Here is a 26,451-nt window from a genome sequence, read left to right on the forward strand (position 1 = left end):
ATTAGACACTGGAGGTCTCCCAAACACCCACATCTGGCATGTAGAGGACACTTGTGACCCAGGACCTATTCTCACTGCGATAGCTGTGCACAAGTAGAGAAAGACAGAAAGAAACTTACTATCTTCAGACTTTGCCTCTTCTCCCCTAAGCCTTGAGTTGAAGTCTCAAATCTTCCACTCTAATACTGGTCCACTCACACCTAACTTTGTTTCATTGGCCTTTGCCATTTGCCTAATAAATCATGATGACTAAAGGTCGCCAAAAAGTCCCGGAAGGCACTGCTCTGAATGTTACGCAACTCCCTACACTTGGCTTCCCCTCTGAAGTACTAACCAACAATGGCATGGTTTGCACAGGTGGATATCACAGTAAGCAGGTAGGCGGCCCGCAATGAATTGAACAAACACTGTATAATAAATTGATCTCTTCACCTGTTTCCAGAGCAATCCAATACATTAACCCATATTTTGAGAAATATTTGCAAGGGATTTACAGAACAATAATTTTCATGTACAGTATCCACAAGACTCAGCAGAATACTGATTTTGAGTTTCCTTTTTTAGGCAATCCCTCAGTATAGAGGATGATTTGATTCCACTCTGGACCATGCTGTTAAAGGATATTTAATTGCAGATGTTGAGTGCAATACTTATCTCAGTGAAAGCTTTAATGATAACATCCCAGTAAGCACAATTGCAAGTGTCATCTACATAACTTTGGTCTTGGAATCCAGTTGGGATAGGTTGAGCAACTTCCTGTTAGTTGTAAGGACCAACTTCACTCTTGCAGGAAGTTTGTTGGAGATGTGATGCAACAATGCAGCAAGAAACTCTGAAAAAAGTGCTAGAGTCTTTTTTCCTCAGTGGTAACCTGTCAAAGTTCACTGTCTCCAGGGTTTTACTAGACAACAAATTTTTTCAAGGTGTTACCAGACAACAAATTTTTTCAAGGTGTTGCTTCCTCAGAATTTTTTGTTGTTTATGATAGACCACTTAAAGCCAAAAACAAATATTATTTCAGACTACTTATAGCATGTAGAAATTTGGAGAAACAAGAAACTAACTTTTATTGAATAAAATGCATTTTAATTGCATAACAGTGCTGATGCTTTGCATTAGTTCAACTGAGTTAAAAATGTTTGGTTGATGATTTTCATTTGTACTCAGTGTTTGAGGCTTCTCACTTAAGTGTCCAACAATAATCAGCCAACTTCGATGGATTCCAGTTGCCCTGATACTGTTTCTCTGACTGCAACATCCTGGTGAAACCTTTCACCGTACTCGTCTAAAACAACACTGAGATTTGCAGGGAAGAAGTCTAAATGGGAATGCAGAAAATTAATCTTTAGTGACATGTTGCACATCATGTTTTTGTATTTTTGAAGCATGTTGTCAATCAGCTGCACGTAGTTTGGTGCCCAGTAGTTGCCAAGAAAACTTTCAACAACATCCTTAGATGCTTTCCATGTGATTTTCTCCAGTCCTACTAGAAGTTCTTCAAATTGTCTGCCATTGATAACCTGTCTGATTTGTGGACCAACAAAAATGCCTTCCTTAATCTTGGGATCAGTTATTCTGGGAAACATCTCTCTCCAATATCGAAATCCTTCATGGAAATTTTTTTGACAAACCCAAGTCAATGACCATGTCATTTAACTCAGACTAAGTTATCAGATGAGGCTCACTCGACATAAAGGGTTCAAAATCTGTATCTGTATCATTTTCCATTCCTGGCTCATGCATCATTGGCACCTTTGCTGCCTCCTCTAGACTCCAGGTCTCTGGTGGTTTTGGTACTGGAAGACTATCATCATGCGGCACAGGGCTCATGGCTGAAGGAAGGTTGGGGTGTTCAATGGATTTCTTGCTTTTAGCAAGAAACCAGAAACACTGGTCAGACAGAAGTAAACAACAGGAATTCTGCAGATGCTGGAAATTCAAGCAACACACATCAAAGTTGCTGGTGAACGCAGCAGGCCAAGCAGCATCTATAGGAAGAGGCGCAGTCGACGTTTCAGGCCGAGACCCTGACACACTCGGCCTGAAACGTCGACTGCGCCTCTTCCTATAGATGCTGCTTGGCCTGCTGCGTTCACCAGCAACTCAGACAGAAGTAGTAGTCTGTCACAAGATCTTTCTGCTCTCACCATATCATAGGGATAGTGAACAGGATTTACTTCTGAGTACCCCTGAGTCCAGCTCTAAGATCAACAGCTCATGTTGCACAATAATTGTGAGGAACCCAGGCTTTGACTTGGTCCCCAATTTTACACTCAAAGTAGAGCACATAGGTTTTTCTAATAAGAGGAGTCATGCTCTATCTTTGAGATTTAAGCATATACTCACCACAAATATAACAGAAAGCATCGCAGCTGTTGCAACATTAGTGAGACATTTTGTTAATCACAAATACTCCTGAAAGTATAATTACTTTATTATGACTCCACACAATATGCTATGCGTGTAGAGAATGTGCATCAATGTGATTGCAAACCAATAAACATGTTAACACAATGCATGGAAGGGTGTGTGCATGATGCTTTTATGGCCTTTCTAAAACCTGTCTTGCCAACCAGCATCTATCTTGCTTAAGCATGCCTAGGCATGCATGGACAAGATAAAAAAACTTTAGCCTACATTATGGGCAACATTTTAATTGACTTGAATTATGAACTGAAACAACAAACATAAGTGATTTCAAAAATATGGTGTGTGACAGAGAACTTCATGGTGATTTTCACGATCGGCGGCCCAAAATCCATAAGGTACACCCAAAAGTATTCAGGAAGCAATATCTTTGTTGTCCAGTGTTACCTTCAACCAAGTTGCAACCAGATAATCAAAAACTCACTAGTTTGTGTCACAAGGATCTCTCTAAATACCCAAAGTAACAATATTATATGCTTTTTCATTGCTGGTTGGAAGAATATTATATATATTATAAATAAAGTATCATGTTCAGAGCTTTGAAATAGGTTTATTTCTCATATACTCCTGTAACATTACACCTATAACCTGTTAAAACATAAATATTGACTGTATATTAGAAAAATTTGTACAGCTGACCAAAAGAAGAGTGGGGACACAGGTAAATGAATGTCACAAATGGGTCACAAGCAGAAAGAGATTGTCAACCACAGCTTTAAAACATTTGAATTAATGATTAAATTGTTTTGGAAGATGACAATTGTTAAACAAAAATGGATGACACCAAAGCAAAGCTTTATCAGAACTGTCCTCACCCTCCTCCCACTTGAAGTTAAACAGTAGCGGGGCACAGAATACTTGTAAAGATTGAAAATTATGCACAATTATGTACATGTTACCTGTTGTAGGTTGTCATTTAGACCTTTGTGTGTCGCCCTCAGAAGTGCACAGACGGTAGGCTGATCTGGATTTTCCTTATCTTGGAGTTGAGACTCATTCAGCAACAAATCCAGTTTCTTTCTGATTAGACATTCCACTTGATGGTGGTTTGCAGCACTGCCCTAAATAGGGGACATTTGAATATAGTATTGAGTTAGTGGTGTTCCAAAGCAGCCGTTGAAATAAGAAATTTAATAATTGAAATAACAAGGGGAATTCTAGCTCTGTTGAAACCAGGAGGGCATACAATTAAATCCAGTAAAATTATCTTGATTCTTCTTGATCTCTTTCTGCATTTTTTAATGAAATTGGCCTTTTAGTGTCCAGAACTCCTATCAAAAAATATTACCTTACTTAAATGTTCAGATTGAGCTCCAGTAATAATAATTCTAGCTGGCTACTACTTCAAAGGAGCTCTTAATGAGAAAGTTGTTACAGTTTGTAGCAAAAATAAATACATAATTAATCACTGTAACTTTAGGTTTGTGAGACCTTGCTTCAATTATTGTATTAATATCCCCTCAGATGAAGGATACTGCTGAACGGAAAACAGAGAAATTATTTTGATTTATTTGATGTTCTTTCTATCAAGTGCTTGAACCAACTTAAATGCATGTTATTTTAAGTGATACGGGTAACAAAGTGGTAATGATACTATTAAATATCTTAAGGATAACCAATTGCCAGAGAAAACCTTCTTTTTCTTCTCCATCTTATTTTACACCAGTTGGCACCCAGCTTAGTAGTGCATTACCACCACCTTCTGCTCCGGAGTGTGAAATAGACTTACATTCTAAATCCCTTCACCCAATCACACACACGCACACATACCCTAACCTACACTTTATCCTCCTATCTCTGGCCATCCTAGTACCCTATTCCTGCTTATCCATCATATCCTATTAAAAACCCCTGTGCCCCTTAAGAAAGCTAAAAATACCCTGACCTGTGCTCTCTCACCCATGCCCAGCAACCCTTTTACATAGAAACATAGAAAATAGGTGCAGGAGTAGGCCATTCGGCCCTTCGAGCCTGCACCGCCATTTATTATGATCATGGCTGATCATCCAACTCAGAACCCAGCCTTCCCTCCATACCCCCTGACCCCTGTAGCCACAAGGGCCATATCTAACTCCCTCTTAAACATAGCCAATGAACTGGCCTCAACAGTTTGCTGTGGCAGAGAATTCCACAGATTCACCACTCTCTGTGTGAAGAAGTTTTTCCTAATCTCGGTCCTAAAAGGCTTCCCCTCTATCCTCAAACTGTGACCCCTCGTTCTTTTAATGTGAATTCCTGCACCCCCAATTCCCTTAGATTAATTCTCATCATCTCTCTGTATCCCATACTTCCTGCAACTCAGCACTACATGTTCTACTGACTCTTCTTCCTGACATTCCTCACACAATCCTGTCTGGTGTTTCCCTATTATTTTCAATGTTTTGTTTAATGCACAGTGCCCCAGCCTTAACCTAGTCCACACAGTTTCCTCTATTCTGTATCCACCCTAGTATCTGCAACACTTTTTTGTATTCGATATAAACTTAACCTAACCTCCCTGATTTGCAATTCTTCTGACTGACTGAAGGACTTCATAAAGTACATCTTGCCGACTGTTTGAGTGAAAAGACCTTAAACTTGCTAGAACTGAGGATGAATCTGAGTATATCAACACTTTGACTTGTCTAGCTTTCTCCACCCATCGCAACGCAACCAACACTGCCAGCATCTCCACTGTATATGCCCCTAGCTTATTAGATGTTCTTCTGCTGATTCCAATTCCAGAGAAAACCTTATCACTCAAACGTTGTATCTCTCTTTAAAGTACATTGACCTGAGTTTTGTCCACTGTATATACTAAATCTTAATATTTTAACCATAACAGAGAACGGTTAAATAGAACCAGTGGTTGATTATACACTTAATGCAATGTGAAGGAAGTGCAAAAGAATGAGACCATGTTGAGAGCTTGCTCAACAGGATAAATTGCGTTGGAATTGGAGCAGGGCAAATTACAAGAGCTTTAAGCAAAACTAGGGAAAGTTAATTGAGGACAGCTGTTTTTGGGCAAGTCCACATCTGACATGTAAGATTAATTTAGTTGCTATTTGACTACTAATTTACTTGGCTCAGCACAATATCCTGTGTCAAAGAACTGTTCCTGTGCTGTATTGTTCTATGTTCTAACTGTAGATCACCTTTAACATTTTGTATTACATGGTGAGAAAAGAGAATCAGATCCAAGAGAATCCTTCAGCTCTATATGTGGAATCAATGTTTGATACCATATTTGACTACTTACACTAGGCTTCATTTGCTTTAGTTTTAATATGTAGTCTGTTGATTGGAATGAAAAGACTAGAATCACTTTATTTAATGTTTTATCCAATGTGCACTTTGAGCAATTTATTGAGAATGCCCTGGATAGAGTACATTTCAATATAATATTGAGTTAGTGGTGTTCCAAGTATTATGGAGTAATGTAAGTAATACAGTAATGTGAAGTAGTATGGAGTATAGTTTTTATCTATGAAAGTCTCAAGTAAATTAAAGGAATATTTTTCTAAGAATATATTATGCACTTTAAACTAATTTGTCAAATGTAATCGGCCTTGATTTGATTTACCTAAACTTCATTCAGCTTTTAGTACACATTAGAAACAAAACTAAATTATCCCAATATCACAGTTAAACGCCATCAAAATATTGATGGACTGCCTTGCAAACAGTTGCTTCAAAATACAAGGTTACAAATCTGAGGATAAAAGTAGAGGTAAATATATTCAAAATAGAAAGCTCTCATGGCTGAATTAACCAAGGCAATCAAAAATATTTTAAGTTCAGATTGCACAAGAGAAAAATGTGATAGTAAAAGAAGTGATTAATAAGCGTATTAGATTATATAAACTAGCAGAATAAGACCATAAGAAATAGGCCATTTGGCCATCAAGCCAACTCCTCCATTCAATATAAGACTTTTAGACGTAGGAGCAGAATTAGGCCATTCAGCCCATCGAGGCTACTCTGCCATTCCATCATAGCTGACCCAGATCCCACTCAACCCCATACAACTGCTGACTCACCATAATCTTTGATGCCCTGATCAATCAGGGAATTATCAATTTTCACTTTAAATATACCCATGGTCTTAGTCTCCATGTGCTCAGTTCTGGTCGCCTCAATACAGGAAGGATGTGGAAGCCACAGAAAGGGTGCAGAGGAGATTTACAAGGATGCTGCCTGGATTGGGGAGTATGCCTTATGAAAACAGGTTGAGTGAACTCGGCCTTTTCTCCTTGGAGCGACGGAGGATCAGAGGTGACCTGATAGAGGTGTATAAGATGACGAGAGGCATTGATCGTGTGGATAGCCAGAGGCTTTTTCCCAAGGCTGAAATGGTTGCCACAAGAGGACACAGGTTTAAGGTGCTGGGGAGTAGGTACAGAGGAGATGTTAGGGGTAAGTTTTTTTACTCAGAGAGTGGTGAATGTGTGAAATCGGCTGATGGCAACAGTGGTGGAGGCAGATACGATAGGGTCTTTTAAAAGACTTTTGGATAGGTACATAGAGCTTAGAAAAATAGAGGGCTATGGGGAAGTCTAGTAATTTCTAAGGTAGGGACATGTTTGGCACAACTTTGAGGGCCGAAGGGCCTGTATTGTGCTGTAGGTTTTCTATGTTTCTATGACTGTCTGTGGCAGAGCATTCCACAGATTCACAACTCTCTGGCTAAAAAAATTCCTCCTTACTTCTGTTCTAAAGGGTTGTCCCTCAATTTTGAGGCTGTGCCCTCTAGCTCTGGATACCTCCACCAAAGGAAACATCCTCACACATCCACTTTATCTCATCCTCTCAACATTCAGTAGGTTTGAATGAGATACACCCGCATTCTTCTAAATTCCAGTGAACCTACTCTGGACTCTCTCCAATGACGACACATCCTTTCTGAGACATGGGGCCCAAAACTGTTGACAATACTCCAAGTGTAGCCTGACTAGTGTCTTATAAAGCCTCAGCATTATCTCCTTGTTTTTATATTCTATTCCCCTTGAAATGTATGCCAACATTGCATTTGCCTTCTTTACCACAGACTCAACCTGTAAATTAACCTGCTGGGAGTCTTGCATGAGGACCCCCAAGTCTCTTTGCACCTCTAATGTTCGAATTTTCACCCCATTTAGTTAATAGTTTGCATTTTTGTTCCTTTTACCAAAATGCATTATGCCCATTCTTCCAATTTATCTAAGTCCTTCTGCAATCACATTGCTTCCTCAGCACTACCTACCTCTCCACTTATCTTCGTATCATCTGCAAACTTTGCCACAAAACCATCAATTCTATTATATTAATAATTGACAAACAACGTGAAAAGTAGCAAACGCAATACTAGCCCCTGAGGAACACCACTCGTCACTGGCAGCCAACTAGAAAAGGTTGCCTTTATTCCCACTCGCTGCCTCCTGCCTGTCAGCCATTCCTCTATACACACCAGTATCTTTACTGTAATGCCATGGGATTTTATCTTGGTAAGCAGCCTCATGTGTGGCACCTTATCAAATGCCCACTGAAAATCCAAGTAAAAAGCATCCACTACCTTTGTCCATCCTGTTCGTTACTTCCTCGAAGAACTCCAACATTTTTGACAGGCAAGATTTCCCTTTACAGAAACCATGCTGACTATGATTTATTTTATCATTAGTCTCCAAGTACTGATAAAAACCTCATCCTTAATAATATCCTCCATATTTTCCTAACCACTGAGGCTTGGCCTATAATTTCCTTTCTTTTGCCTTCCTCCCTTCTTAAAGAGTGGAGTGAATTTTTCCAATTTTCCAGTCCTCCAGAACCATGCCAGAATTAAGTGATTCTTGAAAAATCACACCAATGCATCTGGTATCTCACCAGCAACCCGTTTCAGAACTCTGGGGATGTAGTCCATCTGGTCCAGGTGACTTATCAACCTTAAGACTTTTCAGTTTGCCTAGTACTTTTTCCTTTGTAATGGTATTGACACTTACTCCTGTGCCTGACACTCACAGATTTCTGGCACACTGCTAGTGTCTTCCACAGTGAAGACTGATGCAAGGTACTCATTCAGTTCATCTGCCATTTCTTTGTCTCCCATTATTACCTCACCAGTATCATTTTCCAGTGGTCCAATATCAACTCTCACCTCCCTTTTACTTTTTATATAACTGAAAAAACTTCCAGTATGCTACTTGATTTTATTGGCTAGTTTGCCCTCATATTTTATCTTTTTCCATCTTATGGCTTTCTAGTTGTCTTTTGTTGGATCTTAAAAACATCCCACTCATCCAACTTCCCACTCACTTTTGCTACAGTATATGCCCTTTCCTTGGCTTTTGTGCAGTCCTTAACTTCCTTTGTCAACCATGGCTGCCATTTGAGAACAACTTCTTCTATGGGATATATGGTTTCTGCGCCTTGTACTATTCCCAGAGAATTCCGACACCTCTGCTCTGCCATCACCCCCACCAGTAACCCCCTCCAATCCACTTGGGCAAGCTACTCTCTCAAACCTCTGTAACTGCCTTTATTCCATTGTAATACTGTACTGATACATGTGACTTATGCTTCTCCCTCTCAAATTGCAGTATGAGTTTAATCATACTATGATCACTGCCTCCGAAGGGTTCCTTTACCTTAAGCTCCTTAATAAAATCTGATTACACAACACCTAATCTAAGATAGCCTTTCCCCGGGAAGGCTCAAGCACAAGCTGCTCTAAAAAGTCATACCATGGCTTTTAGTCGGACTAAATGTCAAACATTATCTTTTGCCTCTCTCTTGGCTAGACGGTTGGATCTTCTTAGGTGGAAAGATGCTGCCCCACCCACTCACACTCAATGTCTTAGTGATATTATGGCCTGTTTAGACCTCGAAAAGATCAATTATTCACTTCTTAGTTCGGACATAAAGTTTCATAAGGTGTGGGGACCTTTTCTTGAATATTTTCATAACTCTTCTTTCAGTTAAGTTTATCCTTTTTTTGTATGCTACAATCCCTTACTTTCAGCTTTTTTTTGTAACTTACACGGTTTTTTGTTGCGAATTACATTATACTTTTGGTAGTCAGCATTATACTTCCTTTTTTCCTATATATATTTACAGTTCTCTGGGGTTGAATGCTCCGATTATTTTTTTTTCTTTTACATGCAGAAATGGTTGGCCTGGGCGGGAGGTTGGGGTGGATACTAATTTTACATAATTCTATTTTGGGTGTTTTTTGTTATGAATTATATATTGGATTTGTTTGTTTCACACTGTATAAATCTCTATTTTGTTGTTGGATTTTTTTTCTGTAGTTTTATTGTAGAAACGCATAAAAAATTAATTTAAAAAAAGCCATACCATAGGCATTCAACAAATTTCCTCTCTTGCAGTCTGACACCAAACTGATTTTCCCAATCCCATTGCATATTGAAGTCGTCAATTACAATTGTGAGATTATCCTTATTACATGCTCTTTCCAGCTCCCTTTGAAATCTCAACGCCACATCTTGGAGGCCTATATATGATTCCCATAATGGTTTTGTAACTTTGTAGTTTCCTAACTCCACTCACAAAAATTCAACATTTTCTGACCTTATGTCACCTCTTTCTAAAGATGCAATTCCATTTCTTACCAATAGAGCCACGCCACCGCATATGCCTTCCTTCCTATCCTTTCGATACAATTATATCCTTTGATATTAAGCTCCCAACTATGACCTTCTTTCAGCCATGACTCAGTGATGCCCACAACGTCATACTGACCAATCTCTAATTGCACCATGAATTCATCCGATCTTATTCCAAATCATGCATATATTTAAGAACAGCACCTTCAGTCCTACATTCTTCACCTTCTGTGTTTTGATTCTATGGTACAATTTGACTCTTTGCACTGTCTGCATTTATACCCAAATATTGGCTTGTCCTTCCTTACACTTATTTTACACCCACCATCAAATGTAAACCTGCAGGCTCATCCTCAGCTCTATCATACTGGTTCCCATCCCCCTGCCATATTAGTTTAAACACTCCCAACAGCTCTAGCAAATCGGCCCACAAGGATTTTGGTCCCCTTTTGGATTCAAGTGCAACCCATCCCCTTTGTACAGGTCACACCTGCCCCAAAAGAGGTCCCAATGATCCAGAAATCTGAATCCCTGAATCCCTCAATCCCTCATATGGCTTAAAGTCACCTGGGTTCCCCTTTTTCCCTATAATTTCCCCTGCCCTGCAAAAATCTATCTAACTATGTCTGAGTATATTTAGAGAGATTCACTACTCTCTGGGAAAAGCAGTTTCTCTTCATCTCTATCCTAAATCTAATCCCCAAAAATCTTGAGGCTCTGCCCCTTTGTTTTAGTCACAACTACCAGTGGAACTAACCTTCTTGCCTCTCTTACCTATCCTTTTCATAATTTTATGTATTTATACAAGAGCTCCTCTCATTCTTCCGAATTTCAGTGAGTATAGTCCCAGGCAACTCAAGGTCTCCTCATAAGCTAACCCCATCATGTGCGAAATAAACTAGGTGAGCCTCCTCTGCACTGTATCCAAAGCCAGTAAGCCTCTTCTCAAGTAAGGAGACCAGCACTCCAGATGCAGCCTCACCTCTACCCTGTGCTTCTTTTTATGTTGTATATAAATGATTTAGGTGATGGAATAGATGGCTTTGTTGCCAAGTTGCAGATGGCACGAAGATTGGTGGAGAGGCAGGTAGTGTTGAGGAAACAAGTAGGATGCAGAACATTAGGAGAATGGGCAAGAAAGTGGCAAATGAAATACAATGTTGGAAAATGCACGGTTATGTACTTTGGTAGCAGAGATAAATATGCAGACTGTTTTCTAAATGTGGAGAAAGTCCAAAAATCTGAGATGCAAAGGGACTTGGGGATCCTTGTGCAGAACAGTCAAAAGGTTAACTTGCAGGTCAAGTCGGTGGGAAGGCAAATGCCTTGTTAGCATTCATTTCAAGAAGTCTCGAATACAAGAGCAAGGATGTGATGCTGAGGCTTTATAAGGCACTGGTGAGGCCTCACCTTGAGTATTGTGAACATTTTTGGGTCCCTCATCTTAGAAAAGATGTGCTGGCATTGGAGAGGGTCCAGAGGAGGTTCACAAGGATGATTCCAGGAATGAAAGGGTTATCATGTGAGAAACGTTTGATGGCTCTGGGTCTGTACTGGCTGGAAATCAGAAGGATGAGGAGGGATCTCATTGAAACCTTTCGAATGTTGAAAGGCCTAGATAGAGTAGATATGGAAAGGATGTTTCCCATGGTGGGAGAGTCTAGGATAAGAGGGCACAACCTCAGGATAGAGGGGCGCCCTTTCAAAACAGAGATGTGGAGAAATTTCTTTAGCCAAAGGGTGGTGAATTTGTGGAATTTGTTGCCACATGCAGCTGTGGAGGCCAGGACGTTGGGTGTATTTAAGGCAGAGATTGATAGGTTCTTGATTGGATATGGCTTCAAAGGTTACGGGGAGAAGGCTAGGAACTGGGGTTGAGGAGGAGGGAAAAAAAGGATCAGCCATGATTGAATGGCGGAGCAGAATGGATGGGCTAGACTGCCTAATTCTGTTCCTATGTCTTGTGGTATATGGTCTGTACAGTTGCAGCATAACATTCCTGCTCTTAAATTATAGCAATGAAGGCCAGCTTTCCATCTGCCTTCTTGATAACCTGTTTCACCTGCAAACCAACCTTTTGCAATTCGTGCATAAGCATACACAAGTCCCTCTTTACAACAGCATGCTACAATCTTTCACCATTTAAATAATAATGTGATCTTCTGCTTTTCCTTCTGAAGTGGATGACCCGACATTTACCAACATTGTACTCCACTTACCAGACCCTTGCCCACTCATTTAAGTCTGCAGACAATCCACATCTTCTGCCCATTTTGTTTTTCAATTTAATTTAGTGTCATCAGCAAACTTAGATAATCTACACTATCACAAGGAATTCTGCAGATGCTGGAAATTCAAGCAATACACATCAAAGTTGCTGGTGAACGCAGCAGGTCAGGCAGCATCTCTAGGAAGAGGTACAGTCGTACTAGGGTCCTGATGAAGGGTCTCGGCCTGAAACGTCGACTGTACCTCTTCCTAGAGATGCTGCCTGACCTGCTGCGTTCACCAGCAACTTTGATGTGTGTCCTTAATCTACACTATGTTCCCTCATGCAAACTTTTAATGTATATGGCGAATAGTTGCTTGCCCGACACCAACCCCTGCTGCAATCCATTCACTGCTGATTGCTAACTAGAGAAACACATGTTTATCCCAACTCACTGCCTTCTGCTGGTTAATCAAATCTTCTTAATGGGTAATTCTTCTTTGCTGCAACTTATTGAGCACCTTTTGAAAATCAAGGTATACAACATCCCCTCAATCCACTGTACTCATGTATCCTCAAAGAAATGCAGTAAGCGTGTCAAATGGAATGTATGGTTCCTGAATCCATGCCTGATGGAACAACTTTGCATATGAATTTCATGATAACATCAAATGAGCTTCACACTACCCACCAAGGTTGCAATTAAGTTGGTTTCACTATTTTCAAAACTCCATCTTTCTGCATTGTGTGGGACAGTGATGTTTCACTGGAGTAATAACTGGATTCTGCACATACAGTGCTGTGTTTTGTTTAACAGGTTTAAATACCATTGCTAAATGAACATTAAATTTAACTTCAAAATATTTGGATGAACTGTTACATTGAATTGCTTTAATTTGCATTCTTCTTCAATTTCATCAGCGCTATCTTCATCAGACACCTCGCCTTCTTCTGCATCAGTGCCGAGGTCAGCAGGGAGTTTCTTCCCCTGAAACAGATCATGAACTTATAAATTGATCATTAAATCTAAATATTGCTTTTCTTAAATTACTTACATTATATTAAATTTGATTTGTCTCATTACATCTTTCATTTTGGAACAAGTTTATACGAGAGGTGATTGATCATTTGTGGCCTAAGGTAGAAGGAGTCAATTTTAGAAAACCTAGCACATTTATTTTTCCTACATTTACACACTTAGTCCAGCGGTCCTGGAGCATACGGATCCCTTCTTTGTAGAAGTCAGTGTCTTGGACCTCCAGAAGTGGTCCACAGCAGAGGTGATTGATAAGTTCGTGGCCTAAGGTAGAAGGAGATGAGTTATTAACTTCAAACTTTCTGCATTATCACTCAAAGAGTTGAACTACACGTGCATTTAATGTGAGCTGTATAACTCATCTCCTTCTGCCTTAGGCCATGAACTTACCAATCACCCCTCGTATTTGCAACTTCCTTTAATATATGAAGAAAACACTGCCTGGAAAGTACGCCCACTGATGCACGTTACAGATTTATACGTACAGTAATTACAGAAGAGGGACCCCTTTTAAGATGGAAATAAGAAGTTAGTGAATCGTTGGAATTTCAATTCAATGAAATAGTGGAGACCAAGTAATTTAATGTTTTCACAGCTGAAAGAGACTGAAATTTGGGGCAGTCATTGATCATTTGGAACAAGAGGTGTTGAGCCAAGATTATTTTGTTAATTATCTCAATGAAAAGTGGTGCTAACTTATATGGGTGCCTCGTGCACTTATGCTCTCAATATAAGGATGAGAAACATGCAGATAACTGAAGTTAGGTTTATCCTGGGTATTCTCCAAAATACTTAGGGGCTGGAGTTAAGTAGTTCTGTTCACTTTGCATTCAAAGTGGCAACCAGTACCTTATTCATCTTTAAATAAATCACAAAAATGATCTCTAAATATTATTCTTGGGAATTATTCTTAATTTGAATCATTAACACTTTTAAAAACAATAGATTTAGCAGACGCTGGCAATCTAGAGCATCACAAACATAATGCTGGAGGAACTCAGCATGTCAGGCAGCATCTATGGAAATGAATGAACAGTTGACATTTCAGGTTGAGACCCTTCAACAGAACTGGAAAGGAAGGAGAAAAAAGCCAGAATAAGAATGTGGGGGTGGGGTGCGGGAGAAGAAGAGTACAAGCAACAAGGTGATAGGTGAAGCCAGGTGGATGGAGGAAGGGAGATGAAGTTAGAAGCTAATTGGAAAAGGGAAAGGGCTGAAGAAGAAGGAATCTGATAGGAGAGCAGAGTAGACCATGGAGAAAGGGATGGAAGAGGAACACCAGAGGGAAGGGTTAGGCAGTTGAGGAAAAGAGAAGAGGTAAAAGGGGGAATTGCAGAAGAGGGAAAGGGAAGAAATTGATGTTCATGTTATCAGGTTGGAGACTGCCCAGACAGAACATGAGGTGTTGCTCCTCCAACGTGAGAGTGGTCTCATCACAGCAGTAGAGGAGGCCATGACCTGACATGTGAAAATGGGAATGGGGATTCGAATTAATATGGTTGGCCACAAGGAAAGCTTGCTTTTTGTGGATGGAATGAAGGAGCTTGATAAAGCAGTCCCCCAATCTATGTTGAGTCTCACCAAAATAGAGGAGGTCTCATCGGGAGCATTGGATCCCAACAGATTCGCGGGTGAAATGTTGCCTCACCTGGAGGGACCGTTTGGGGTCCTGAATGGAGGTAAGGGAGGAGGTGAATGGGCAAGTGTGGCACTTCTCCTGCTTGCAGGGATAAATGGCAGGAGGGAGGACGAATGGACAAGGGAATCAGAGAGGGAATCTCTCTGAAGGTGGAAATTGGGGGTGGGTGATGTGCTGGATACAGAGGCTTATGGGGTGGTAGGTAAGCACAAGAGGAATTCTTGGCCTGTTTAGGTGAGGATGCAAGACCAGGAAATAGAGGAATTGTTGGTGAGCCTCATCCTGGGAACAGATACATCACAGAAAGTGCAACAGAGGAAAGGGAAAGGCATTTTTACAGGAGAAATGGTGAAAAGGGGTATAGTCAAGATAGACATGGGAGTCGGTAGATTTATAAAGCTATCAGTAGACAATTATTTTCCAGAGATGGAGACAGAGAGATCTAGAAAGGAAAGGGAGACAGCAGGTCTCATAACACCTTCTCTCTTTTTATACCTGCTGCCTGACATGATGTATATTTCCTAGCTTTTTCTATTTTTATCTCCATTTGGGTCTTTCTTCTCCTTCCTCTGTTTGCATAAGAAGTTGCGGCTTGATATGTGCCACATCTTCCAGTGTGTTTCCTTAGAGATGAGTTTAAATTGTGAAGATACTCTTGCATACAAAGTTCACAGTAAGTTTATTATCAGAGTACATATACATCATGGTATACAACTCTGATACTCATTTTCTTGCAGGTGTTCACAGTAAATACAAGAAACACAATGGAATCAGTGAAGGACTGCTCCAGCAGGACAGACAATCAGAATGCAAAAGGTAACAAACTGTAAATACAAAAAGAAAAAATCATAATCATAATATATAAATAAGCAATAAATATTGAGAACATGAGGTGCACAGTCCTTGAAAGTCAGTTCATAGGTTGTGCTAACAATTCAGTGATACGGTGACTGAAGTTGAGTGAAGTTATTCCCTCTGGTTTCAGTGTGTTGGTTGAGAGTAATAACTGTTCCTGAACCTGGTGGCTTGGGTCTTGAGGCTCTGTATCTTTTTCTTGATGGCAGCAATGAGAAGAGAGCATTAAATGGTTGGTGGTGTTCCTTGATGATGGATGGTGCTTTCCTGCAACAGTGCTTTGTGTAGATGTGCTCCATGAAGGGGAGGCCTTTACCTGTGATGGACTGGGCTGCATCCACTATTTTTTGTAGACTTTTCCATTCAAGGGCATTGGGGTGTCCATACCAGGCCACAGTGCAGTCAGCCAGTACACTACCTTCCACACATCCATATAAGTTTGTCAAAGTTTTAGATGACATGCTGAATTTTCACAAACATCTCAGAAAGTAGAGGTGCTGCCGTGCTTTCTTCATAATGGCACTTACGTACTGCACCCAGGACAGATCCAATGAAATGATAACACCAAAGAATTTAAAGTTGCTGATCCTCTCCACCTCTAGTCCCCGACGAGAACTAGTTCATGGACCTCCAGTTTCCTTCTCCTGAAGTCAATAATCAGCTCCTTGGTCTTGCTGATATTGAGGGAGAAGTTGTGTGACACCACTCAGACTGATTTTCCGTCTCCCCCCTTTATGCTGATTCATCACCACCTTTGATTTAGCCAACAACAGTGGTGTCATCAGCAAATTTTAAAATGGCATTTGAGATGTGCTTAGCCTCACGGTCATAGGTATAAAATAAGTAAAGCAGGAGCCTAAGCACACAGCCTTGTGGTGCACCTGTGCTGATGGAGATTGTGGAGATGTTGTTGCTAATGCAAACTGACTGGGGTCTGCAAGTGAGGAAATCAAGGATCGAATTGCAGAAGAATGTATTGAGGCCAAGGTCTTGAAGCTTATTGATTAGTTATTAGATAGAAGTTCAATGTTCAAAGTTTAAAGTAAATTTATTATCAAAGTTTATATGTCACCATATACAGCCTTGAGATTCATTTGCTTGTGGGCATTCATGTAACAGGATGAACAACAACCAATGTACAAAAGACAAAAACCTTGCAAATATAAAAAGAAAGAGAAAAAAAAAACAAGCAATATATATTGAGAACATGAGATGAAGAGTCCTTGACATTGAGTCCATCGGTTGTGGGAACAGTTCAGTAATGCAGCAAGTGAAGTTATCTGCTCTGGTTCAGGGTCTGATGGTTGACAGGTAATAACTGTTCCTGAACTTAGTGGTGCAGGCCTTGAGGCTCCCTCACCTTCTTCCTGATGGCAGCAGCAAGAACAGAGTATGGCCTGGTGGAGGCCTTTGATGATGGATGCTGCTTTCCTGCAATAGTGCTCTGCAAAGGTGTGCATTAACATTAATGGTCATTAATAAAATGTACTTATTTCTCATGATTTTTGTTTCTGGTTGTGTACTCTGGTACACTTCCGGGCGCCTTCAGGGTGAATTCATTGCGGAGTAGCTCAATGGATACGATTAAACATTCCCATTTAGCCTGCTACAGCTGAGAATCACAACTGCATCCAAGGTCTGTACAGTTAATAAAGATGTTTTAATGAAATTGAACAATCTATCACTGCTTAAAATTGACAGAAATATCCGATTGTGTCCGCACTTTTCATAAGAAACATGGCTGTTGCTCAGGGCTACAAGTGTGCTTAAAAGAAAATGAGGTTTTCGACTCCCAATACCGACTATAAACTCGCAGTCTCTAGTAAATAAAATCGACGATTTTATCAGAGGGATTATTAGGACAATGTGTATCCTCTGCTTCATGGAATCCTAGTTAACCCCCTCCATACTGGACGCAGCGATTCAGATTCACTTCTCACCATCAGGATAGGACTGTCAAGTCTCTCAAAAGCAGAGGTGGAGGTGTATGCCTCATTATCAAACCTTCTTGGTCCATAAATGTCAGTGATGTCCTAATTCTCCTCACCAGACTTGGAACATCTCACATTGAAGTGTCGGCCATTTTGCCTGCTGCGGGAGATTTCAGCGATCAGCTTGATAGCGGTGTACATTCCACCTCAGGCCAATGTCAAACATGCTATAGATGATTTGAGCAATGTGATCAACATGCTTGATACAGCACACCCTCATGTCTTCACTATCATTTTGGGGGATTTTAACCAGGCCAGCTTGAAAAAAGTCAACTAATCACTTGTAGGACCAGAGGAAACAACACACTGGACCATTGTTACACCACCATCAAGAATGACTACCGTGTTATTCCACGGCCTCACTTCGTAAAGTCTGATCACCTGGCTGTACTTCTACTCCCTGAGTATAGGCAGAGACTGAAGACTGCAGCACCAGCAGAGAGGACCAAGGAGGTATGGACAAGGGAAACACAGGAGCACCTACAGGACTGCTTCGAATCAGTGGACTGGAGTGTATTCAGGGATTCATCTTTGAATCTGGATAAATATGCCTCTGTTGTTACTGACTTCATTAAAACCTGTGTGGATGAGTGCGTGCCTACGAAAACATGCCGTACATTCCCAAACCAAAAGCCATGGATGAACCAGGAGGTTTGTTGTGTGCTGAGAGCTAAATCTGTGGCATTTAAGTCTGACTTGTGGAGCACTATTTCAAGAGTTAAGGAACAATTCCAAGCGAGGTTGGAGGCAACATCAGATGCACAGCAACTCTGGCAGGGTTTCCAGGCCATTATTTCCTACAAAGCGAAACCCAATAGTATGAATGGCAGTGATGCTTCACTCCCAGATGAGCTCAATGCCTTCTATGCTCGCTTTGAAAGGGAGAATATAACTACAGCTGTGAAGCTACCTGCTGTACCCGGTGACCCTGTGATCTCTGCCTCGGAGGCCGAAGTCAGGCTGTCTTTCAGTGGAGTGAGCCCTTGATAGGTGGCAGGTCCAGATAGAGTACCTGGTAAGGCTCTGAAAACTTGTGCCAATCAACGGGCAGGAGTATTCAAGGACATTTTCAACTTCTTACTGCTATGTTGGAAGGTCCCACCTGCTTCAAAAGGGCAACAATTATACCAGTGCCCAAGAAGAGTAGTGTGAGCTGCCTTAGTGACTAAGGCAAGATTGTTGCTGTGACACCACTCAATTGGCTGGTATATCTCCCTCCTCGCACCCAGTAGTGCTCACATCTACAGTGATGAAATGCTTTGAGAGGTTGGTCATGACTCGAATCAACTCCTGCCTCAGCAAGAACCTGAACCCACTGCAATGTGCCTATCGCCACAATAGGTCTACAGCAGACGCCATCTCAATGGCTCTTCACGTGGCCTTAGACGATACAACACCTATGTCAGGATGCTAACAACAGGAATTCTTCAGATGCTGAAAATTCAAGCAACACACATCAAAGTTGCTGGTGAACGCAGCAGGCCAAGCAGCATCTGTAGGAAGAGGTGCAGTCGACGTTTCAGGCCGAGACCCTTCGTCAGGATGCTGTTCGTTTGCTGTAGCTCAGCGCTTAACACCATCTTTCCCACAGTCCTGATTGATAATCTACAGAACCTGGGCCTCTGTACCTCCCTCTGCAATTAGATCCTCAACTTCCTAACCTTACGACCACAACCTGTGTGGATTGGTAATAATATCTCCTCCTCGCTGATGATCAACACTGGTGCACCTCAGGGGTGTGTGCTTAGCCCACTGCTCCACTCTCTCCATGCCCATGACTATGTGGCTAGGCATAGCTCAAATACCATCCATAAATTTGCTGATGATTCAACCATTGTTGGCAGAATCTCAGATGGAAATGAGAGTGTGTATAGGAGCGAGATATACCAGCCAATTGAATGGTGTCACAGCAACAATCTTGCACTCAGTGTCAGTAGGACCAAAGAGCTGATTGTGGACCTTAGAAAGGGGAGGATGAGGGAACAAGAACCAATCCTCAGAAGTGGAGAGAGTGAGCAATTTCAAATTCCTGGGAGCCAAGATCTCTGAGGACCTAACATAGTCCCAACATATCAATGCAGCTATAAAGAAGGCAAGACAGCAACTATATTTCATTATCAGCTTGAAGAAATTTAGTTTTTCACCTAAAACACTCAAAAATCTTTGCAGACGTACCTTGGAGAGCATTCTAATAGGCTGCATCACTGTCTGGTATGAGGGTGGGGGGATATCGAAAGAAACTACAGAAGTTGTAAAGTTAGTCAGCTCCATCTTAGGTACTGGTGTCCGTATTATCCAAGACATCTTCAAAGAACAGGTGTCTCAGAAAGGCAACATCCATCATTAAGGACCTCCATCATCCAGGACATGCCCTCTTCTCATTGTTACCATCAGAAAAGAGAAACAGAAGCCTGAAGGCACACACTCTGCGCTTTAGGAACAGCTTCTCTCTCCCTGCCATCCGATTCCCAAACGGATGTTGAACCTATGAACACCACCTCACTTCTTTTTCATCATTCTATTTATGCACTATTCACTATTTTAATTTAACTACTATATATATATATATAACCTGATTCTGATTCTGTAACTGGTTTAGCCAACAATTAACACATCAATTCCCATTCTGTACTTGCTACACAATGGTGGAGATTTCTTTCTAAGCTTTAACACCACTGTTTTATTTAAAACATGAAAACTAACCTAATCATTTATAAACTCTTTCCATAATGAAATAAAAACAAGCACCTTATACTGTCACAGCATGAAACTCTTACCTTTATAAGAATTTTTCCCTTCAGACTTTGAGGAGAAGGAAGCTGGTATTTTCCATGACTTTCAATGGAAAATAACTCTAGTTTACTTCCAAGGATATCTTTCAAATACTGGACAATCTTCTTCTGCTGCTGGATGCTACAGTGGTTCTCAATAGAGAGAATAACAGGATATCTACAAAAAGTCAACAAATAGCCAAGCAAAGTTTTGAAAAGCCAAAACAAAATTCTGGTGAAATTTAAAAAAAAAATTGGGTGTGGGTGAAGATGGCTTAGGAAAACAATTTATTTTCAATATGTTTTGGTAAATACCATTTATTTATTTATTTATAAGTGTGATTAATGTTAATCATATTGAGATGGAAGATTGTTCTTTGTACATCCAAACTTCACGTGCTGGAACATTAACATAACTTCAGAAAATAACTTGCAAAGTTTCAATTTTAAAAATACTGCAGGCAAGTTAGGGAATAGGGCAAATTAACAAAGGTAATAGGGCAAATTAACAAAGTGAGACTGGTTGGAAGGGGATGATCATTTTGGATGGGATCTATCATAAGTACCACCACCCAACATTCTGCAGGAATTAGAGAAACAAATATGTAGAGAGATACCAGAGAGCTGTGAGAGCAATAGGCTTGGAATAGCAGGTGATTTCAAATTAACTGCTTTTACAAATTAACTGGGACTGCCATAGTACAAAGGGCTTAGATGGGGTGAAATTTGTTAAATGTGTCCAGAAATGTTTTCTCAAACAATATGTAAGTTGCCTAGCTACAAAGGAGGCAACACTGGACCTCTTATTGGAAAATGAGGGAGGGCGCATGACTGTGTCTGTGAGGGAGCACTTTGGGACAAATGATCATAATTTTATAAGTTTTAACATAGTTATGGAAAAAGATGGGACAGCTCTACAGTTAAAATCCTAAGTTAGGGAAGGCAAATTTTGAAAATATTATACAGGTACTTGCAACTGTTGACTGAGAGAGGCTATTGTCAGGTAAAGTTGTCTGATGAGCAGGAGGCTTCTTAGGGTACGTCCACACTATGCCCGATAATTTTGAAAACGAAGCTCTTTCTCTTCATTTTGATCCTCCGATCACACTGAAATGGCGTTTTTATCCCCCGAAAACGGAGATTTTCGAAAACACTCTCCAGAGTGTGTAAATTTGAAAATGATTGTTTTGCATTGTAGTGTGGATGGCGTAAACAGAGAGATTATTACACGTTGTCATAACAACACCACAACAACAATGCTTTTTCTGCTTCTGCTTGGTACTATGCAAGCACTGCCAGACGGCTGTTATAACGCACAGTTGGTGTGAACCGCATGAGAGTTAAATTGTAAAGTGAGCTTTTTTGACTAGATCCCCTAAATTGATTTGATTGAGTCTATCTTTAAAAATATTAATGTCAGAAATACTGCGCAGTTCTGGCTGCAGAAGATTCCACTCTCTTGTTGATCTTGGGTAGAGGACGGCTGTTTATTGTCTACGTTAATAGTTTGTTTGGAATTAAACATCTCTACTGCTTTGCTGACTTTGTAGTCATTTGTAACTTGCAGAAACAGCTTGACTTTATTGTCTGTCTAAACGAAGAAGTCTGGTCTGATTTTTCCAGTGAAGGTTTTCTTTGTATTCCTCAAAGGCATTGTTGAAAGCTTTCTTTCGCTGTTGTTGTTGGTACCCTAGTTTTATTCTATGGAAATAATACAATGCTGCCGCAGAAACATAAATATTATACTGTTTCCTCTTCGCTTGTTTTCTGTAGATATGTCTGTGCATGCCCATTAGGAGTAGATCCGCCCAAATATCCGTTTTGGTGTGGACAGAGATACTTTGGAAAACGCGTAGTGTGGACGCTTGTCGTTTTTACTCGAAACTGGCATTTTCAAAATTATCCAGTCTAGTGTGGATGGAGCCTAGGAGTCAGATAGCAGGAGTTCAGGGACAGCATATTCCTATTAGAGTGAAGGGCAAGGTTGACAGGATTTAGAGAATCCTGGTTGTCTGGTGATATTGAAGCTCTGGTTTGGACAAAGGTGTATGACAGGTAAAAGCAAGCTGCCTGAGAAGTACGAAAGCTGTGGAAGTATACAAGGGAAAACATGAAATAGCTCTGAAAGATAAAGGATAATCACACAAGATTCTACAGGTATATTAATAGCAAAAAGGTAAATAGGGAAAGAATAGGTCTCTTTAAGGATTAATGTAATTGCCATCAAAAGAGGACTTACATGAATATTTTTCATGTGTACTTACCATGGAGAAGGACAAGGAATCAAAGAAAATGAATAGTGATCTCTTGGAACTTATTAACATCACCAGGGAGTAGGTGCTGGCAGTTTTAAAGCATATTGTTAACAAATCTCCATGGACTGACCAAGTGTATCCAAAGATATTGTGGGAAATGAAGGGGAAAAAAAACTACAGAGGCCTTGCCAAAGATATCTGCATCCTCTTTAGCTGCAGGTGAGGTACTGGAAGGCCTCAGAAAGATTGCAAGAAGCCAGGGGAACTACAGCCCTATGATCACAATATCAGTGGTGGGAAAATTACCGGAGGGGATTCTGAGACAATCAGGTAAAGAATGAATGGGGATTGCCAGCATGGCTTTGTGTATGGGAAATCGTGTCCCTTAAACAGAAAGGCTTTGTTCAACTATGGAAAAGTTTGGTTGCTGACACTTCACGTTAGGCACGCTGTGAAATGCTTTTCACAGAAAATCTGGAATTTATCTTATAGTGAAGAAATATTTCAAATATCTAACTAAATATCTAATTTAAGGTAGCATAAAATATTGAGCTAAGACAAAGATGGGCATCATATTATACAGGAGTATTTCCGCAATATAATAAACACTTTATGTTAAGTTTTCATGTATCATGATGCTTGTATACTACATTGACATAAACTTTCACTGAAAATTGGATTACTTTGGTGAAAATGTTATGCTAGACCACCGCAACAGCAAAATCTTGTACACGCCTATTGATGACTGATGGATGTATTTTGTGAACCAAAGAATGCAACATCAATCACACAACCATTCAATAAGTATCTGATGATTTTAGGTTAGCAAAAGATAACACCCACTCATTTTTGATGAAAGCGTATTTGTTGATGGTTTCCACCACATCTTGGAACAGGACCTTGGAGGTGAGTGTATAACCATGTTGCACAATCGGCTCCCCATCTGGACCATCCCAGCAGTCAACTGAAATAAAGTGAAAATAACCTTAAATGTCTAGCAAGATTAAAGGCAATAAGAATAAGTAACAACACAACACAGTTGCTGCTGAAGAATTACTAGAAAACAAAAAAATAAAATAAACTTTAAAAACAGAAAATTGTAGTTAAATTAAATAGGTTAAGAATGTTATGTTCCCGATTCGTATTTCAAAATATTACATAAGTAAAAGTTTGAAATTGAAAACAACCACTTAAAAACAAGAATAGCTTCATTAAACAGAATTATTCCATTATATCGATTTTTATCAAACAATTCCACTTTCAGCATGTCTCTATATAAAGAAAAAGTATAACCAAATTAGAACCAAAAAATTAAAACCAAAAAAAAACAGCAAGAACACACAATGCAGCAGTATAACATGAGTGGTCCATCAAAATATCGAATGGCTTGACTTAGAAACTCAAAGCACATGGCTCATACTTGCAGACGAGAAGGAAGGAGGCACAGCAGAGAAGTCACTTAAGGGATGAGCTACACAAAATAAGTTGGAAAGAGCTTGTTTGGTGTCATCAAAGGCCCCAGTCATGTCTGCTGCACAATCAAGCATGTGATTATGGGTATTGCTTTTAAGTGAACTGTCTGGGAGGGCATAAGTTCAGCAGCTCACGGAATGGAGTAATGATAGAATTTAACCATACCTAAAAACTCCTGCAGATTTTTAGTAGCGTGTGGCAAAGGAAAATACATAATAGCAGCTACTTTTGATGGGAAGGTTTTCACACCTTCTGTGGAGATGCAATGGCCAAGAAAGTCAAGGGTTGACAACCCAAACTGGAATTTAGTCAGGTTAATAATCAACTCACGTTGGCTTAAGCACTCGAAAAGTGAGGGGAGATGAGATACATATTCGGATTTGTATGCAGTGTTGACAAGTGTGTCACCCAGGTAAACAAAAAGAAATCTAAGTTTTTTATTACAAATTCCATCAGCCGTTGGAAAGTTTGTGTTGCATTTTGAAGCCTAAATGGCATGAACAGAAACTCAAAAGAGGCCAAATAGGGTTTAACGCAGTCATTTTGGAAATGTCCTCCGAGCACACGGGCACCCTCAATTAAATCAATTTTGGAAAAAATTAACTTTCTGGCTAAATGTGCTGAAAAGTCTTGGATGTGTGGGACCAGGTAACGATGGGAGTGGTGGCCTCATTAAGACATTGGTAATCACCACATGGGCAGCAACCACCATCAGACTTGGGGACCGCATGGTGGTGTGAAGTCCAGGGGCTACTTGATCAGCATACAATGCCAAGTTCCTCATGTTGCCAAACTCGGCCTTCATGGTTGCCAGCTTTTCTGGGTCCAGTCTACGTGTGCGGGCATGAACTGGCAGACCAGTTGTGGAAATGTGGTGTTTCACCCCATTTTGTTTTGTTTTGTGACTGTAGTGAAGGATGTGGGCTTGGAAATTCACCCAGCTATCAAGTAAACTCACAGGCGATGGTGCATGCGCTTGACAGAGTTAATGTGGGGAACTTACTGGGGAAGCAGGGTAACCAGGCAAAGTCCTTGACATCCACAAGCCGGCTGTTCTTAACATCTACTCAAAGTCCTTGGGCACACAGGAAATCTGCACCAAGCAGAGATCTAGCCACTTTAGCCAGGATGAAGTCAGATGTGTAACGTCGCCCACTGAAGCAGGGCATTGCCCATTGTATCCTGTAGGTCTGGATCCTGCTTCCGTTAGCAACCTCCAGTGAAGTTTTGTCACTCTTTGCCTTCTCATCAATAGACGATGCTGGCAGCACACTCACTTGAGCACCCGTGTCACACACTAAGCATCGCCCTGAAAGGGCATCCGTAACGAATGGTAATGACTCTGGCAGCTGGAACCCATCGCGTTCACAGACCTCTGATGTCCCAATGCACTGGCAGTGTTACAGCTGCAAGACGGTCAGCACTTCTTAGCGTTCGTATCAAAGTGAGCATGGTAAAAACACAGACCCGGCGTAGTCTGTTTCGTGTGCTTACATTGGACGTCTTGCTGACTGGGTTTATTGAGGCAGGGAAATGAGGAAGAATTATGCATCTCTTCCTGGCTGAGTGCAGACTTTCAGCCATTTTAGCAAGCTCCCTGTAGTCATTCACGAGTGCATTAGCGAGGGCAATGCGAACTTGATGAGGCATTTGCTCCATGAAAAGTTCTTTAAAAATAAAGCAAAGATGGTGATTTCCCTGGAGAGACAGCATGTGGTCCATTAGCTCCAAAGGCTTAGCACCACCAAGGCTGGGCAAGGAGCACAACTGTTTGCCGTGCTTAGACTCCGAAAGTCCAAAAGTCTGTAAAAGGTGAGTTTTCAGCGAATGGCATTTATCGTGTTCATGCCGGTATTCTGGTAGAGTCACCTCTCTCGCAGCTGTGGAATTACTGAGTGACGCTACCACATTAAAAAAATGTGGTGTTGGCCACAGTGATTTCTTGCAGCACGAATTGGGCCTTGGCTTGTACAAGACAAATAAAGGCATTTTACTCCCAAAACTCCAGCAGTTTCAAACCAACTGGGGAAGTCCAGAACGAGGGGTCACAGTTTGAGGATAAAGGGGAAGCCTTTTAGGACCGAGATTAGGAAAAACTTCTTCACACAGAGAGTGGTGAATCTGTGGAATTCCCTGCTACAGCAAACAGTTGAGGCCAGTTCATTGGCTATATTTAAGAGGGAGTTAGATATGGCCCTTGTGGCTAAAGGGATCA

General features: G+C 40.7%; 1 protein-coding gene across 2 annotated transcripts in view; it reads right to left on the reverse strand.

Moving 5' to 3' along the window:
• plch1 (phospholipase C, eta 1) overlaps nt 1-26,451 on the reverse strand; it is a 101,588-nt gene that overhangs the window by 33,886 nt on the left and 41,251 nt on the right. For both annotated transcript variants that reach the window (XM_063044869.1, XM_063044870.1), the window contains 4 exons: nt 23,607-23,727; nt 20,515-20,686; nt 13,097-13,204; nt 3,327-3,488 (listed from right to left, as the gene is read on the reverse strand). In XM_063044869.1, coding sequence (XP_062900939.1) covers nt 3,327-3,488; nt 13,097-13,204; nt 20,515-20,686; nt 23,607-23,727 — 563 coding nt within the window. The remainder of the gene's footprint in view (nt 1-3,326; nt 3,489-13,096; nt 13,205-20,514; nt 20,687-23,606; nt 23,728-26,451) is intronic.

This window comes from Mobula hypostoma, chromosome 4 (genome assembly GCF_963921235.1).
Source record: "Mobula hypostoma chromosome 4, sMobHyp1.1, whole genome shotgun sequence".
Taxonomy (NCBI): Eukaryota; Metazoa; Chordata; class Chondrichthyes; order Myliobatiformes; family Myliobatidae; genus Mobula; species Mobula hypostoma.